The 15,000-nt window shown below is 37.4% G+C and overlaps 2 protein-coding genes across 4 annotated transcripts in view; one reads left to right on the top strand and one right to left on the bottom strand.

The window, feature by feature from the left end:
* Positions 1-15,000, top strand: part of LOC143038106 (open rectifier potassium channel protein 1-like) — a 333,381-nt gene that overhangs the window by 150,219 nt on the left and 168,162 nt on the right. For 2 of the 3 annotated variants that reach the window (XM_076207093.1, XM_076207092.1), the window contains exon 3: positions 7,640-7,801. The exons of the other annotated variant lie outside the window; for it this stretch is intronic. In XM_076207093.1, the coding sequence (XP_076063208.1) occupies positions 7,640-7,801 (162 nt within the window). The remainder of the gene's footprint in view (positions 1-7,639; positions 7,802-15,000) is intronic. 3 annotated transcript variants of the gene reach the window in all.
* The window catches only part of LOC143038150 (uncharacterized), a 322,262-nt gene that overhangs the window by 232,712 nt on the left and 74,550 nt on the right, over positions 1-15,000 (bottom strand). The window lies entirely within an intron of this gene.

The following is a 15,000-nucleotide window of genomic DNA, read 5'->3' as shown; positions in this document are numbered from 1 at the left end:
TGGAAATTATCATGTCAAGAGTTGAAGATAGTGACATGAAAAGTAGAAAGTTTGTGGTGATTTATGTGCCCCCAAAAAATGGGTTCTTGGAAAGAGAGCGATTATTCTAAAATGTTAGAAGATACAAGGCATTCATTAAATGAGATGCTGAAGGATGGAGGTAACGTGGTACTTATGGAAAATTTTAACTGTAAATAAATCTGTTGGGAAGAGATGACAGTGAAAGGTGAAGATCTATGGGGAAATCACAAAAGATTACAAAGGCGGAGCATGCCGACAGGAGACCTTTTGTTTCATAACTAGGTCGGATGCGAAAAAATTATAATAATGATAAAGATAAATAGATAAAAATTATGATAGTATAAATAATAACAAGTAAAATAAATAAATGCATATGTGTAGCTAAATAATAAACAAGCAGGTAAATAGTAAATAATAATAAATTGACAGATAAATAATAATAAATAAAAATCAAGCAAATAATAATAAACAGACAATAACAAACAAACAAATGATATAATATAAATGGCAGGCATTACAGCATCTTGCTTAGGTGTTTATCTAAACGAATCTTAAAGCTTCGAACTGAACTACATTGTACTCCCTCTACAGGAATTTTACACCATTCATTAACTACACAGTTGGTGAAGGTGTTTCTACTCACTTCCAAATTAGATATATTTACTGACATTTTGAGGCCATTATTTCTTATCAGATTCTCATTCGGTGTAAAAATGTCACTTTTGATGTTGTCAATTCCCTTTAGAATTTTAAATGAATAATCTATCTTTTATATTTTGAATCAGTTTTGTGGTTCGGCGTTGTACTTTTTCTAATCTGTCAGTGTCTTTAATGAGATTCGGTGACCACAAGGAAACAGCATGTTCCAAATGAGGACGAACTAATGATTTATACAGCTTGTTAATGAGAGATGGACTTTTGAAGTCAAAGGATCGTGCAATCAGTCCTAGAACCCTATTTGCTTTCTCAGAGGCTGAAATACACTGCTTAGATGATTTGAGATCGTTTCTGATAATTACGCCGAGATCCTTTTCACTCTCCACTTTTGTTAACGAATTTCCAAATACTGTTATTTTTACCTATGTGCATAACCTTGCATTTATTTGCGTTAAATTTTATTAGCCACTTTTCAGATCATTGCTCTAATTTACTTCAATCTTCTTGAATATCTAATTGATTTAAGTGATCATTTGCCATTCCGCACAGTTCTGTATCATCAGCAAATTTGGAGACAATAGATTTTAGTTTATGGTCTATATCATTTATATATACTATAAATAGAAGTGGCCCAAGAACGGAACCCTGAGGAACTCCAAATGACTATAGAACATACAATGACACAATGGGTAAAATAGAATACCAGATATAGAAATAATGAAAAACCGTCGAGAGTAGATTTAATATTTACACCAGAAAATGAAACAGTAGATAAAATTGAATGCAAGACACCAGTTGGGAAGTGACAACATATTACTTGAGTTTGAACTAAAGGAGGAAAGATATATAGAGAGAAATGAGAAACAGAAAAAGAAGACTGATGTATAACAAAACGGACTTTGGAAAACTTAGGATTTTTTTTTTTTTTTTTTTTCAAAAAGTGAGTTGGGAACTGTAATGAAGAGACACAAGTGGAAGAGAAATGGATGATTTTGATAGAAATATATAATGAAGGAGTGGATAAATATGTACTAAGACAAAAACATACATACATATACCAAAGGCTTTTTCCCCCTTATAAGACAAAAACAGGAAAAGTTAATATATTGGTTTAACAGGTAGAGTGAGGTAGAGAGGAGAGATAAAAGCTTGGAAAATATGAAGAAAAGATAAAAAAAAAATAAAGTGGCAATTATACATCAAATGAATGGATATGTAAAAGTACTCATGGAAAAAAAAAAGAAACTATGAAAAAGACATAATAGAAAAATTGTAAGGAACAACCAAAACTATTCTATAGATATGTGAACAGTAAACTAAAAAAAAAAAAAACAGGGAATAGTGAAATTACGCCAAGGGAATATAGAATACACAGATGTAGAAATGGCTGAAGTCATGAGCAAACACTTCAAGTCGGTTTTCATTAGAGAAAATATACAGTATTGGGATGAAAGGAGATCCCCCACCCCTAAGATGAGGGAAATAATAGTAACCCGAAAAGAAATAATTGACCAAATAATGAATATTGATGTCTGGATGTCTGGATGTAAAGATGAACTAATAGACAAAATATATAATGTAATAAGCTGCTCACTCAATGAAGGAAAAATACCGTAAGACTGGAAAAATGGCAATATCGTACCAATATACTGTATAGAGGGGGAAACAAGGAAGACCCAATAATTTACAGACCAATCTCCCTTACAAACACTGTAGCCAAAATTGTGAAAAAGTTATCCTAAATAGATGGACAAAACATCTGGAGAAGAACAATATACTAAATCCGAGACAATTCGGATTTAGACAGGGAAGAGCATGTGCCACAAATTTGATCTGTTTCTACTCAAGACTAATAGATATGATACAAGAAAGTGAAGGATGGGCTGATTGTGCTTTCCTAGACTTACAGAAAGCTTTTGATAAAGTACCACACAAAAAATACTAAGTAAACTGGAAACCATATGAGGGATATAAGGTAGACTACTGAAATGGATAGAGGATTTCTTGCATGGAAGAAAAATTAGAGCAATGCTCAGAGATAAGAGTTCTACTTGGGAAGAGGTGATTAGTGGAGTTCCACAGTGGTTCCACAGTATTGGCACGATAATTTTGCTATTTATGTAAATGCCATGGATGAGGGTGTGGAATGCTATATGAGCTTCTTTGCAGATGACACGAAATTGCTCAGGAAAGTGATCGTGAGTCGCTGCAAAGAGATCTGAACAGGGTTTGGGAATGGAGTCAGAAGTGGGAAGTGGACTTCAATATTAAGAAATGTAGCAAATGGAATTTGAAAAAAAAAGAATATCAGGGCGATATAGAATCGGTACAAAGTGAAGAAAATGGGATCTGAAAAAGGCTTGGGAGTAATTATCACAAAGGACATGTACCCTGATAAACCTACAACTTGCTAAGATTAATAAAGGTGGCTTTTGCCTACTTGGGCGAAGAAATGGTGAAGAAAATACTAGTCACACTGATAAGGTCAAGACTGGAGTACGCAGCGACACTATGGTCACCCAGTACTAAAAAAGAAGATAAGGAAAATTGAAAGAATCAGAAGAGCAACTACGAAGATGGTCCCAACTGTAATATGAGGAGAGATTGTCAAAACTAGAATTGCCGACTCTGGAACAAAGAAGAGAAAGAGGTGACTTGTTTACCATCTATAGAATCATGAGGGGCATGGAAGTCCTTGATAGAGAAGACTTACTAAATTGGAATAAGAGAAATATAAAGGAACGTAAAAAGAAGATCAAAAAGGACAGTTATAGAAAAGACCTGAAAAAGAACAGCTGTCCACACAGAGTGGTGGATGTATGGAATGAATTAGACGAAACAATAAGGTGTGCAAAAACCATACACGAATTTAAGAGCAAACTAGACGCCACGAGATACAGAGACGGGACACACACGAACATAGCTCACCTTCCCGTAAAATACAACTAAGTAAATACACAGACATATACACACGCACACACACACTTTCACGCTAAACCTGATGTCATCATTTTCACCGTTGCAGCAGTATCAACTGGTGCTACGAGTATCTCTTGTGGTCGCACTTTCTGTCAGGAACTCATCTCCGGCACGATTGCCTCAACACGAGGAAAAAAAAAAAATATATATATATATATATATATATATATATATATATATATATACATATATATATATATGTGTATATATATATATATATATACATATACATATATATATATCTATATATATATATCATATATACATATGTATATATATATATATATATATATATATAAAGCAGATTTTGTATCAAACAAAACATCACCAGTCTGTGGTTGGGGTTTCTCTCATTGAATAAAATCGCCTGGCGACGGTTGCGAGAAGGTCGTGAAAGTCAATGATGGGATTAGTCGGGGCGAGCCGATCGCGATCGAGACGGCACTTTCATACTTTCTCTACAGATGAGGTGTCTTTCAGGTGAAGCAATCGTATGGCATTAAACAAAAGAGATGCGGCTTTTTTTTCACCTTGCTCTCGATAAAAAAGAAGAAACAGAAAAAGAAAAATGGACTACTAAGTGCAGTAGCAAAAAAAAAACCCACAGTTTTCTTTTTTCCGCGCGCACGCGTGTTTGTGTGTGTCTTTTTTTCTTTCGTTTTCAAATTGATTTTCTCTCATTTTTATGTACGATACATGACTGTCTAAGATCTACAACCAAGTTAACTCTGATGCTACGAATATAGACGCATACTGGACTCTTGCAGAATCATCCTATCTCTGACTCTAGGCTCCCTTGATACGTGCCTATTGACGGACACACCCATCTCTCAAACCCACTAAACCTTACTCGGTGCCTAGGGGTTTCCCTCGGCTGAATAAAGTCACCTGACGATATCCAGAACAAATGTACGAAGTCGTAAGTGAAAGTGTTTCTAATCGGCGCCAAATTGTATTTTGTCGAAAATGTCCAGCGCTTCTATCCATGGGGACAAAAACGTAGTGGCGGTGAAGGAAAGACTTAAGGAGGATGGTAGAACGGAGGATAACACAAGGTAAAAGTTATCAACGTTCACTTTTGAGTGGAGACAAGTCTCCAGCCATAAAAAAGTTCTAAGTGACCCTGGTCCGTAAGGGGCGCCAGACTATGAGTACATTCTTCTAGAGAGCACTTCCATGATTGAAAGTGTTTCTTCCATCCTATTTTCTTGGAACCCTCTTAACCCTTGTCCTGGAACCTTTCTTTATCTTAGTCTTTGATCTCTAGTTCCCAGGGTCCTTCCTTCAATTGAATGAAATCGTCTGTAGTGATCTAGAATGAATTACGTACAAAAACTTCCATACTCGCAAAGTTAAAGAATAAAGTATTGAGCCTTTTCGTCAAGTCTTTAGAAAAAATATGTAGATTTTCATTACTTGTTGTCAGTTCATGTGGGATTCAGTCTTCAAAGAACTGTTTAGAGGTTCCTCTAGTCTAATCTAAATAATATCGTTTGGCATAAGCTAGGACGACATCCCTGAAAAAGTTAATTTCTTCTTAATAGTAAGTAAAAGTAAATAATTCCGTGCCTTAGGAGTCAAAATATCCGCCCTAACCTTCTCCACAAGTTACGCTAAAAATTGACGACGTCATCACGCTGTTCTTGTGGAGAAACTTGTCTAAGCCAATGTGAGCGGAGTATTCCTGGCACTACCCGAGCAGTCGTGTTTTGTGTACAGCAAGAATCCGGGAAAGGCGCTAGTCTAATCTAGTCTAAGTAATTTGGGAGTGAAGCTCCCACGGGCTTTGGATGTGAGCCCGTTTGGAGGGTGATTGTAAAGGCGCAAGGATCCGAGTGCTATGTACTCTGCATGCACGATCAGTTCCTCAAATTTTATGTGCTTCTCCATAAATGGTTGGATGAGGAACACATTATCATTTATCCCAATGATGAACTGCTTGTCATTCATCTCTCAAAATATCTGATTGACTTCCGCAGGTATGTCCTCTGATAAAACCCATCTCAATCTACCCCTTTAAAAAAATCTCGCGGGCAGCATTAGCTGCCAGACGTACGATGTGTCGTAATAATACTCGCATCATAAAATATAGTCACCGCTTATATCGATCGTTCTCTCTTTCACCCGTGAATTTTGATAACCATAGAAAATGTGATGAAGACAGTTTAGAGAGTATGTCATTACGCAGGGGCAACTACAATAAATATAATCAAGACGCCGATATAGCAGCCTCGCGTATCCACTTGCTCCTCATGCCGCCTACGTATGCGGCCCCGTATGGAAGGGGTTAATGTTTTTTCCGGCTTGATCACATTTTTGCTGACAGTTAATTGTAATTATCATAAGCAAGGGGCATACTCCCTCCTTAAAGACGCTCAGTTACAATCCTTCCATGTCTATATGACTTTTACTTACAATATACACCTTTCACTATGATATGGTGAGGATTTGCTTCGCTAACTTTCCCCCGATTTGATTTCAATTTTTGTTAAATTGAATAGCCGCTGACGTTCTGACGATCTGTGTAGCTGATCGCGATCAGCTACACAGTTCGTCAGATCGTCAGTAGCTATCCAATTTAACAAAAATTGTATCAGAGAGAAGATTACTCCAAGAAGATTTGATTTCAATAAGTTACAATTTTTCCTTTTTTCGTGCTTCGTGTTAATTCATAAATAACCACGAGGTTATTTCTCCAAAGAGTGATACAAGTCTTATTTTCTATCGATCCTCGCCACATCGGAATTAATGGAGTTTAGTCATGAACATGAATTGTTTTGATAACCTGTCAGCAAAGAAAACTTGAGAAACATTTTTTCATTATTATAGTATCTGACAAAAAGACAAAGTTAACCAACTCAGGTGCCAAACCTTTTGGCTTTGCAGGATGGGAAAATATGATGTTTTTACTTCAGAACGCCTTGCTGGCATATTTTTTTCGGCTTCTAGGACTTTGCGGAGTTCTTTGAGGAAGTTTGCCTGTCAGTCAGTTGATTCTCTCTCCTTGAAGCATGTCAAGAGACCCCTTCTTCTTCTTCTTCTTCTTCTTCTTCTTCTTCTTCTTCTTCTTCTTCTTCTTTTCCTTCTCCTTCTCCCTTTCCTTCTCTCTTTAATTTTCCTTCCCCTTCTTCTTCTCCTTTTACTTCGGCAGTGGCAGAAGTAGAAGTGGCACGCTCTTTGGGATGTGGGAAGGATTCACTCTTCTCACAGAGCGCACTCTTGAGAAGACGAATTTCCTCCTCACACTTCCTCAGACAGTCCTCCAGGTTCACACAATCTTCACAAGCCATTTCGCTCGTCCTTCGGCAATACAAACGGCAAAGAGAAAATATAAAACAGCAAAAGAAAATAAAAGCGGTCACTAAATAAACTAAATACACGAGGCTTACTCTGCTTTCCTTATACTATTACTCCTACCTTTGGAGTGCAGTAACAAAATACTGTTTTGATTCTGAATTACTAGAATACTACACTTTATCTTATGCCTGTAACTTTATAACGCTATACGTATACAATTACAAAAACAACACAATCGCTTGTCACTATTCGAAGATATAAACTTCACAAGAAGTAATAAACTTAAGAGGTATTCGCTAGCTGGTGTCTCGGCAAAGACGAGTTCTCAAGCTGAGGTCCGGCAGAAGACGAGTTCTCAAGTTGTTTGTTTATTATTTAACTTTACCTATTTATTTATCATTTATATTGTTATTATTATCTTTATCATTATTATATTTTTTTCGCATTCGGCCTAGCTATGGACCAAAAGGTCTCCTGTCGGCATGCTCCTCCTTTGTAATCCTTTTGTAGTCTCCATCTACTTCCCCTTCTCCTTGTTATAAAAAGCTTCCCTGAAACCCATTCTTATTTTTTTTTCTTCTTGTAGTATTTAAAAAAAAAAAGTTCCTTTACCTCCCTTCCTTTCTTTCTTGCAGCATGCCCGAAAGAACGCTCCCCTAAATTATTTTTATTTTTCTCCTTGCAGCCTACATGGACTCAAACACTTCGAACTACAGTCTGGACAGTCTCTTTGACAGGATCAGCAACGAATGCGGAATCAACTTTCTCTCTGTTGGGGACGAGAAGCCTGTGGTTTGGAACCTCTGGAACTCCTTTTTCTTCACCTTCACCGTCCTTACCACTATAGGTAAGACCAGGCGTTTCTTCTCAAGCATTAGCTTGTTAGCTTGGTGGTTAGTGTCTTGGTACTTAAACGGGAGTTCCAAGATCGTGCTTCGTTTTCATGAAGCGAAAGCTTCACTAACACTAAGCCGTTATTTTCTCCCCTTGAGCAAGGTAATTGCTTTGTAGTGTGTTATGTGCGATGTACGTAAAGTCACAGTGTTGCCTATAGAAGAAGGATATAAACTGTCAATCAGAAGTCTAGCACGTAATACATACTGAATTACACAGACGCAGACGCAAGATGCAGTTAAGAAAACGAGTTCCTTGACGCCTGGTGTGTATCCTTCGTACCTGCAGATAAACAAAAACGTATGAAACTGTCTTAGTCATTCCTCGTGCGTAAACTAATATTTTGTTTACTTGTCACTAAGAGTATTACTAGTGGACCTTTATTCGGGCATATGTAACCTTAAACAGTTTCTGTACACTAATAAAAATTTATAAGAATTCCTATTGATATCGATCTAAATCGGACCGGAAATCTGAAATCCCTGAAGGGGACACGTCCCCTCCGGCCCCTGATTGGCCGAAAAAGTGTTGATGTTGCGGCAACGAGGACGATTGATTGGCCGAGAACGGTGACGTCACTGAAACGAAGACGACTGATTGATTGAGAGCGGTGACGTCACTGCAACGGAGACGACTGATTGGCTGAGAGCGGGACATCTTTTGTTTTAATTTTACCCTTTTCGGTGCCCGTAGGGCTGGGCACCGAAGGCGCCTGCGAGCAAAGCGAGCTTGCCTGAAGCGCCGAGTCTCCGCGTAGCGGGGTCGGGCGCAGCCCATTGCTCGTCACTACAAATACATAATAGCGATATGCCGAAGAACTTGTTTTCCCAACTGTGTATAGGGATCCCAGCACCTTTTGGGTATGTAGTGGTGAAAACCCTAAGTACATTTGTTCAGAACTAATCATAGAGCAATTTAGAAGGTGAACTGCATCCTAAGCAATTGTTGGGTACTGTTTGGGTTTAACTAAAGGGGAAAAGAGGTGGAACGTGAAAGAAATCTCGGGTAACCGAGATACAACCGAATCTTTAACCCTGCAGGTGGCAAAGTTGAAACAGTTTGGGCGAGCAATGGGGCAGGTCCAACTTTTTACTGGGGCAGAGAACATCAGAGCAGATGTATGTACACTACCATTAGCAAATGCCTATTTCACGATTTGCAACAGCAGTAAAATGTACATTTTAGTATGACATAATTACTTCATGTCACGCATTGTATCTTATCAAATTTATTTGTAGATTCTAGATTACTCATATTTTCATTTGACTTACAAACACACAAAAAATAGAATAAAAAAATGCTCGGGCATGCATAAGGAAGATGAATAGCCTGTCCAAGATTTTTTTTTTTTTTTTGTTTTTTTTTTTTTTTTTTTGCAAAATTAAGCTCGTATGGTATGTTGTGGAGCAAAGAGTATCAATCTTATCACAAGAAGTGCTTAGAAAGAAGTAATGATAGTCAGAAAAGCCGTGCCTGTCTTCAATGCTCACTTTTCTTTTTTCTGGTAAATGGGTTGTTGCACACCCTCTTGGCTTTTTCCGTCTACCTACCCATGAACTCATCCACAGTCGTTTTAGTTGTTCCTTCTTTATCTTTGCGCACTGAAGGCCAGGGCACGCCGAGTTCTTTCTACGAGTGCCTAAGTATACTCCAGAAGTGCAATATTGACATCACAAACTACAATTGCAACACTGAAAGCACTATGTCTGTGAATGCTTGGGGCAGTGCGACTGACGAACGATGGTTTTCTTTTGGTTAGGTGTGACCAGTCACTGCAGATGTTGGCTCAAGTCGGATGCTGTCCAAGCATATCACAGAATCCTGAGATTTGATTGAATATTATGAAAGCTCCTGTAAATACAAAGGCGAAGACATGTTTCGAGGCATACAAACGGACCACATAATGGATGATACGAGAGGAAAAGTTGTTTACATAATACACACGAACCACTCTTACACGGAACGAAGGATAAAGGGAAATGGTTGTCTGACCTGCCTTGCGATGATGGAGTAGTTGAGTGACCCGTAGGTTGTCACACATCCCACACAGAACCTGTGGTAAAATAGCCTTAAGGGAGCGGTTTATCATTGTAGGTCCCCACCCCTTCCCAGGTACACAGACCGTATATTTGAACGAGTTGTTTGAAAAGTCGCCAGACCTGTCTTGATAGGTAATTATTCTTTTCTGTGTTTTCCTTTAATGTATTTTCTAAAATTTCCTTTTCCTTCTTTATTTTTCTTATATATATATATATATATATAATATATATATATATATGTATATATAATGTATATATATATATGTATATATATGTATATGTGTATATATGTATATGTATATATGTATATATATATATGTATGTATATATATGTATATATATATATGTATGTATATATATATGTATATGTATATATATATGTATATATATGTATATATATATATATATATATATATATATATATGTGTGTGTGTGTGTGTGTGTGTGTGTGTGTGTGTGTGTGTGTGTGTGTGTGTGTATGCACATGTGTGTATATATATACATGTATATACAGTATATATATATTTATGTATATACGTATATATATACATATATATGTATATGTATATATGTGTATATGTATATATATGTATATATATATATATATATATATATATATATATATATATATTGATTGATTGATTGATTAATTGATTATGCCACTGCTCGTCAAAAAGGACGTTTGGAAACACAGGTAACGGTAGTAAAGATTAGGGGTAATGTACTGATAGAGAAATAGGATATAAAAAAAGAGACAGTACTGAAGAAATGGAACTTAGGAAGTTGAGGGAAAACAGAAGAAATGGAAAAAAAGGACTGGAGAACATAAGAAAGATGACGCCCAAAGATAATGTATTGAAAATTCATAGAAAAAAGGAAGAAAATCGTAATAAAGATAAAAGAAAATATTTGGAAGGTAAAAAACAAGGTATAGAAAGAGTGAAAGAATAGAGAATGGAAGAAATAAAAGAAAGCAAAGAGAAAGAAGAACAGAAGGACAAAAGGTTACGTCGAGGTAGAGAAGAAATGGGAGGGGAGGGGGCGAGAGGAGCAGTTGGGCTAAGGAGAGAAGGTAATAGAGACATCATAGCAACAGCATCTCCCCACCCCATCCCCCCACGCGGAAGTCCACGCGTCTGCCAAATCCAGGGAAGATTCCCAATCAGCTTGACGCCACCCTTGCATTGTACATGTACATATCGGACCCAGTAAATTATTAATACCCTAGTGGTGACGTCAAACGTGACTTCAGACCAAATATGACGTCATTTACTGTATAGGCTTGTAAATCTGATGGATGTTGTAACGAAGTTAGAATTTTACGAAGAAAAAAAAATGCAATGGACTTCCTGGATCTAACCTTTGAAGTTTTGTCATCACGGACATCTTTCCGCTCGCTACATCAGTTCCTGATTACTCAAGATAGACAAATGTGGTCACCTCCACCACTACCCAGCACCATCTAAAAAAGAGCGGGTCCAAAGAAACCTGCTAGCAGATATTTTTGCATTATCTTAAATTTTCAAATGTATTGACCCATCAGAGGCCAGAGTGGCCCCTAGAACAGGGGTTCTTAACCTTTCCATCTATTGAGCATCGAAGCAAAGAAACTCTGGTCAAGCGAGCACCCTCTGAAGGGCACCTAATAAGTTACGTTTTTCAACGGACGCGTAATATACGATAAAAAATTCTTTAATAAAGAAGTGTACTACACCTGTGAAATAAAAAATGGTTTATGAGTAATAAGAATATATAAAATATGTAAAACATACATACATACATACTCCAAAGGCTTTTTCCCCCAAGCACGGGAGGTAGCCAAAAAACAAAGGTATAGAAACCACTCCCACCATTCCATCCCCTACATACTCCACTCCCCTCTACCCTCTCTCTTATCTTGACACCTCCTGGATAACAGGTCATCCCTGCCTCTTGTTCACTACCCTGGGTCAGATGCAGTGTCGCAAGACACAGCACATCTAAAGCAAGGCCGCTTCATTTAATTGGCGACCCCCCCTCTCCGTCCCCTCATAGGACTAAATAATAATTATAAAAGTAAAAATCTTAACTATGAACTTTTAATGTGATCCTTGACTTTGCATGTCATTGGCCAAATCCCTTGTTTTCAAGTGTCCTTCATGAAGAACCAATCGAAGACTTTGTTCCAAATGTTCCATTGTTAGGTTAGCCCTTTTTGGTTTTTAATATTATTGAGAACAGAATGCACTCTCGCAAATGTAAGTCATTCCAAACATTGACAGCATTTTGAAAGCCTCCTTTTGTAATGTAGGTAGTCTCAGGTAGTCGCTTGATCCCCAAAACGTACAAATATCTTCTTTTTGGAAGAAGAACTTCATAGATATGGACGACTGCATATCCGCAAGCTCAAGTTCTACTGCTGGTCTTTTCTTGAAGTTGTAATATTTTGGAGACGTCTTCTGCTGGAAAGTTGAAAAGCTGAGAATATAACTGGAATCTGGTTTCCTGTTCCTTCAAAAAGACAAACCTCTCTTGCAATTCTGTCATATATTTGTTAGAACGCTTTCAACATATGATGGGCAACATGCTTTTCTGTATCTGGGAACGGAAAAGTTGAAGTTTGGTTTGAAACGCTGTCGTTAATCAAAGATATTTCCGCAACGGTGACTAGCATTTTTTATGCTGATCCGGGACACTTGTAGCTAAAAAATGTATGTTAGCCAAAATACAGTCTTTTACAACCTCGCCACTGCTGTATGGCGAATGCACTTTTTGGCCAATATATTAGCCACTTCGAATGACACTTCATTCGAAAGTTTATGGGAATTTGTAGGATGGCACAATAGATTCTTTCACTTCTTCCAAATGTCTTTCATCTCTTTTAACTTTTTGTTCTTAGCTGAGAAAAACACAGGATAAATTTCACTGAAAGATACATGAAGATGCCTTTTACAATTAACTTTACGGTAGTCAGAAAGACTCGCATAGCACAACAGCCATTGCACTTCTGATTTCACTTCATTTTCCACAACAAAGTAGCTCACTTCCCAAAATGTTTGAAAAGAATAGATTTTCTGTTTGTTTGTTTTTCTGTAGTGCTTCTGAAGTTTCTGTATTGTTTCTTGATCTTTCGCATCATTCTCCGGCGACTGTTGAGTTTTAAAAACTTGTCCATTTTGGGGAAGGGCTATAGTAGTTAAGTATATAAACCGGCACTTTCTTAATAATTCAGATTTGGCAGAGGCACACGTAATTACTGTATTTCATTAACTGGGTGCCAGTCCCAATGCTGCGGGGCGATTGGGTCATCAAACGTATGAAAACGTTTTTAGTTGTTTTAGTACTTTTATAATACTAGCGGCAAAAACGCTTCGATATTTATACAAGTGCTAAAAATATTTTGCTAAACTCTTTACAAAATATGTTATTAATTTAGTACTTTTCATATGAAGTATTTGTAAAACCATTCAAAACCCAGTAGATACTAATCTACAGGTAATACAGTAATAATAAATATTGGCAAAACCTTTGAAAAAAATCTAGAAATATCTAAATTGAATTTAAAATCCACGAGATTTACATCTAATATCAAATAACCAGACGCTATGAAAAACCTCTAGATCTGGATTATCCAAGGTGGCAACCCTGGCTGATACTGATTTATTAGGAAACGACGGTCAATCGTTTACCATATTTTGTTATGACGGAAAACTTAATTGCTTTAATTGGTCATCGTGTTATGCCAAGTGATGGAATTCAGAGGAACTCGCAAGCCTTGTTCGCGCGAGTTCGTTCTTGGAATTTCTAAAGCTCAGCGACTTGGCGAAGAGCACGGTTCTAACAACTACCGTATAAAAGCAAAATTCATGATTTGGAAAATTTTCAGCACTACGTTATAAAACATTTTCTGCGCACGAAAGTCCTATATTTTGATATTAAACTTAGTGCTCGCGAGCACTATTTTAGGTATTTATGGGAGCACCGCCTAAAACCATAAGATCACCATGGTGCTCGCGAGCACTATGTTAAGAACCCCTGCACTAGATGCACCGCCAAGCTCACTCTCCCCCCCAATATATATATATATATATATATATATATATATATATATATATATATATATATATATATATTATCTCCTATTTTGTCGCCAATCTCCAGCACTTCTGTCTTGTAAACAATATCACGCAGAAAAAAACTGGGGACATAGAGGTGAGAAAGAGGAGATTAAAGAGATAAGCAGAAAGGAGCAGTTGAAGTTAAAGGTGATCAGCATTCTTCACAACAGAATATTGCGTGACCCTGGTCCGTAGGGGAGTTAGTAAAATATTTTAAGAATCTTCTGCATAAAATTTATGCTGTTAATAACAATTGGGTGTTGCTACCTCTCTATTGTATAAAAAGAAAACGCCTATACAAGCGAGACGGAATTTTTCTCTATTATGCTACATTTTGGTTTTCCATTCTCGGGATTTTGTCGAAGCATATTTCTCCATGGTGAAAATTAGTAAAAAAAAATTTGAAATGTTATGCATTAAAATCTGAGCATCGCCATTTGAATATTTTACCCTTGTGAAAGTGAGCAGAGCTGTACATAATTTTCTTTACTAGTGTTTTTCATCATAAAAATTCTATATTTCAAGCTCTTTGTTAATACAGGGTGGGGCAGAGCAACTTGCTTATTTGAATATGGCTTCCTGAAGCGATGGTTGCTTCGAGGAGGGTGGGGGTAGGCACATTCGAAAGGGCGGGGCGTAAAGTTGTACTGGGCCGCTTTTTTCAGTTAGCATCATGGGGTGGACGAAGGTGGGGCGCGCGTTCTCTGTTGAGTCATATTTTTCCAGCGGTTACTCAATCATAGCCACGCAACTTCCATTCCGTACACATTACAATATTGCGCCCCATGGTCGTGTTCCTGGCCGGCAGTCGATTTTTTCATATGTAAACAAATTAAGGGAAAATGGTGATGTGAAAAAAAGCAATCTGGCTTTACACCAATAGCAAGGTCACCCCAAAATCTTGACGCGATAAGGCTTTCTGTTTTGCGATCCCCTCAACGCTCTGTCCGCAAACCTGCAGCTGCTGTTGGGTTGTCTACTCGTTCTGTGAAGCGAATCCTTCATATATATATATA

This window comes from Oratosquilla oratoria, chromosome 23 (genome assembly GCF_046742065.1).
Source record: "Oratosquilla oratoria isolate Oo_2021 chromosome 23, ASM4674206v1, whole genome shotgun sequence".
Classification (NCBI taxonomy): Eukaryota; Metazoa; Arthropoda; class Malacostraca; order Stomatopoda; family Squillidae; genus Oratosquilla; species Oratosquilla oratoria.
This window is presented reverse-complemented; position numbering and strand designations above follow the sequence as displayed.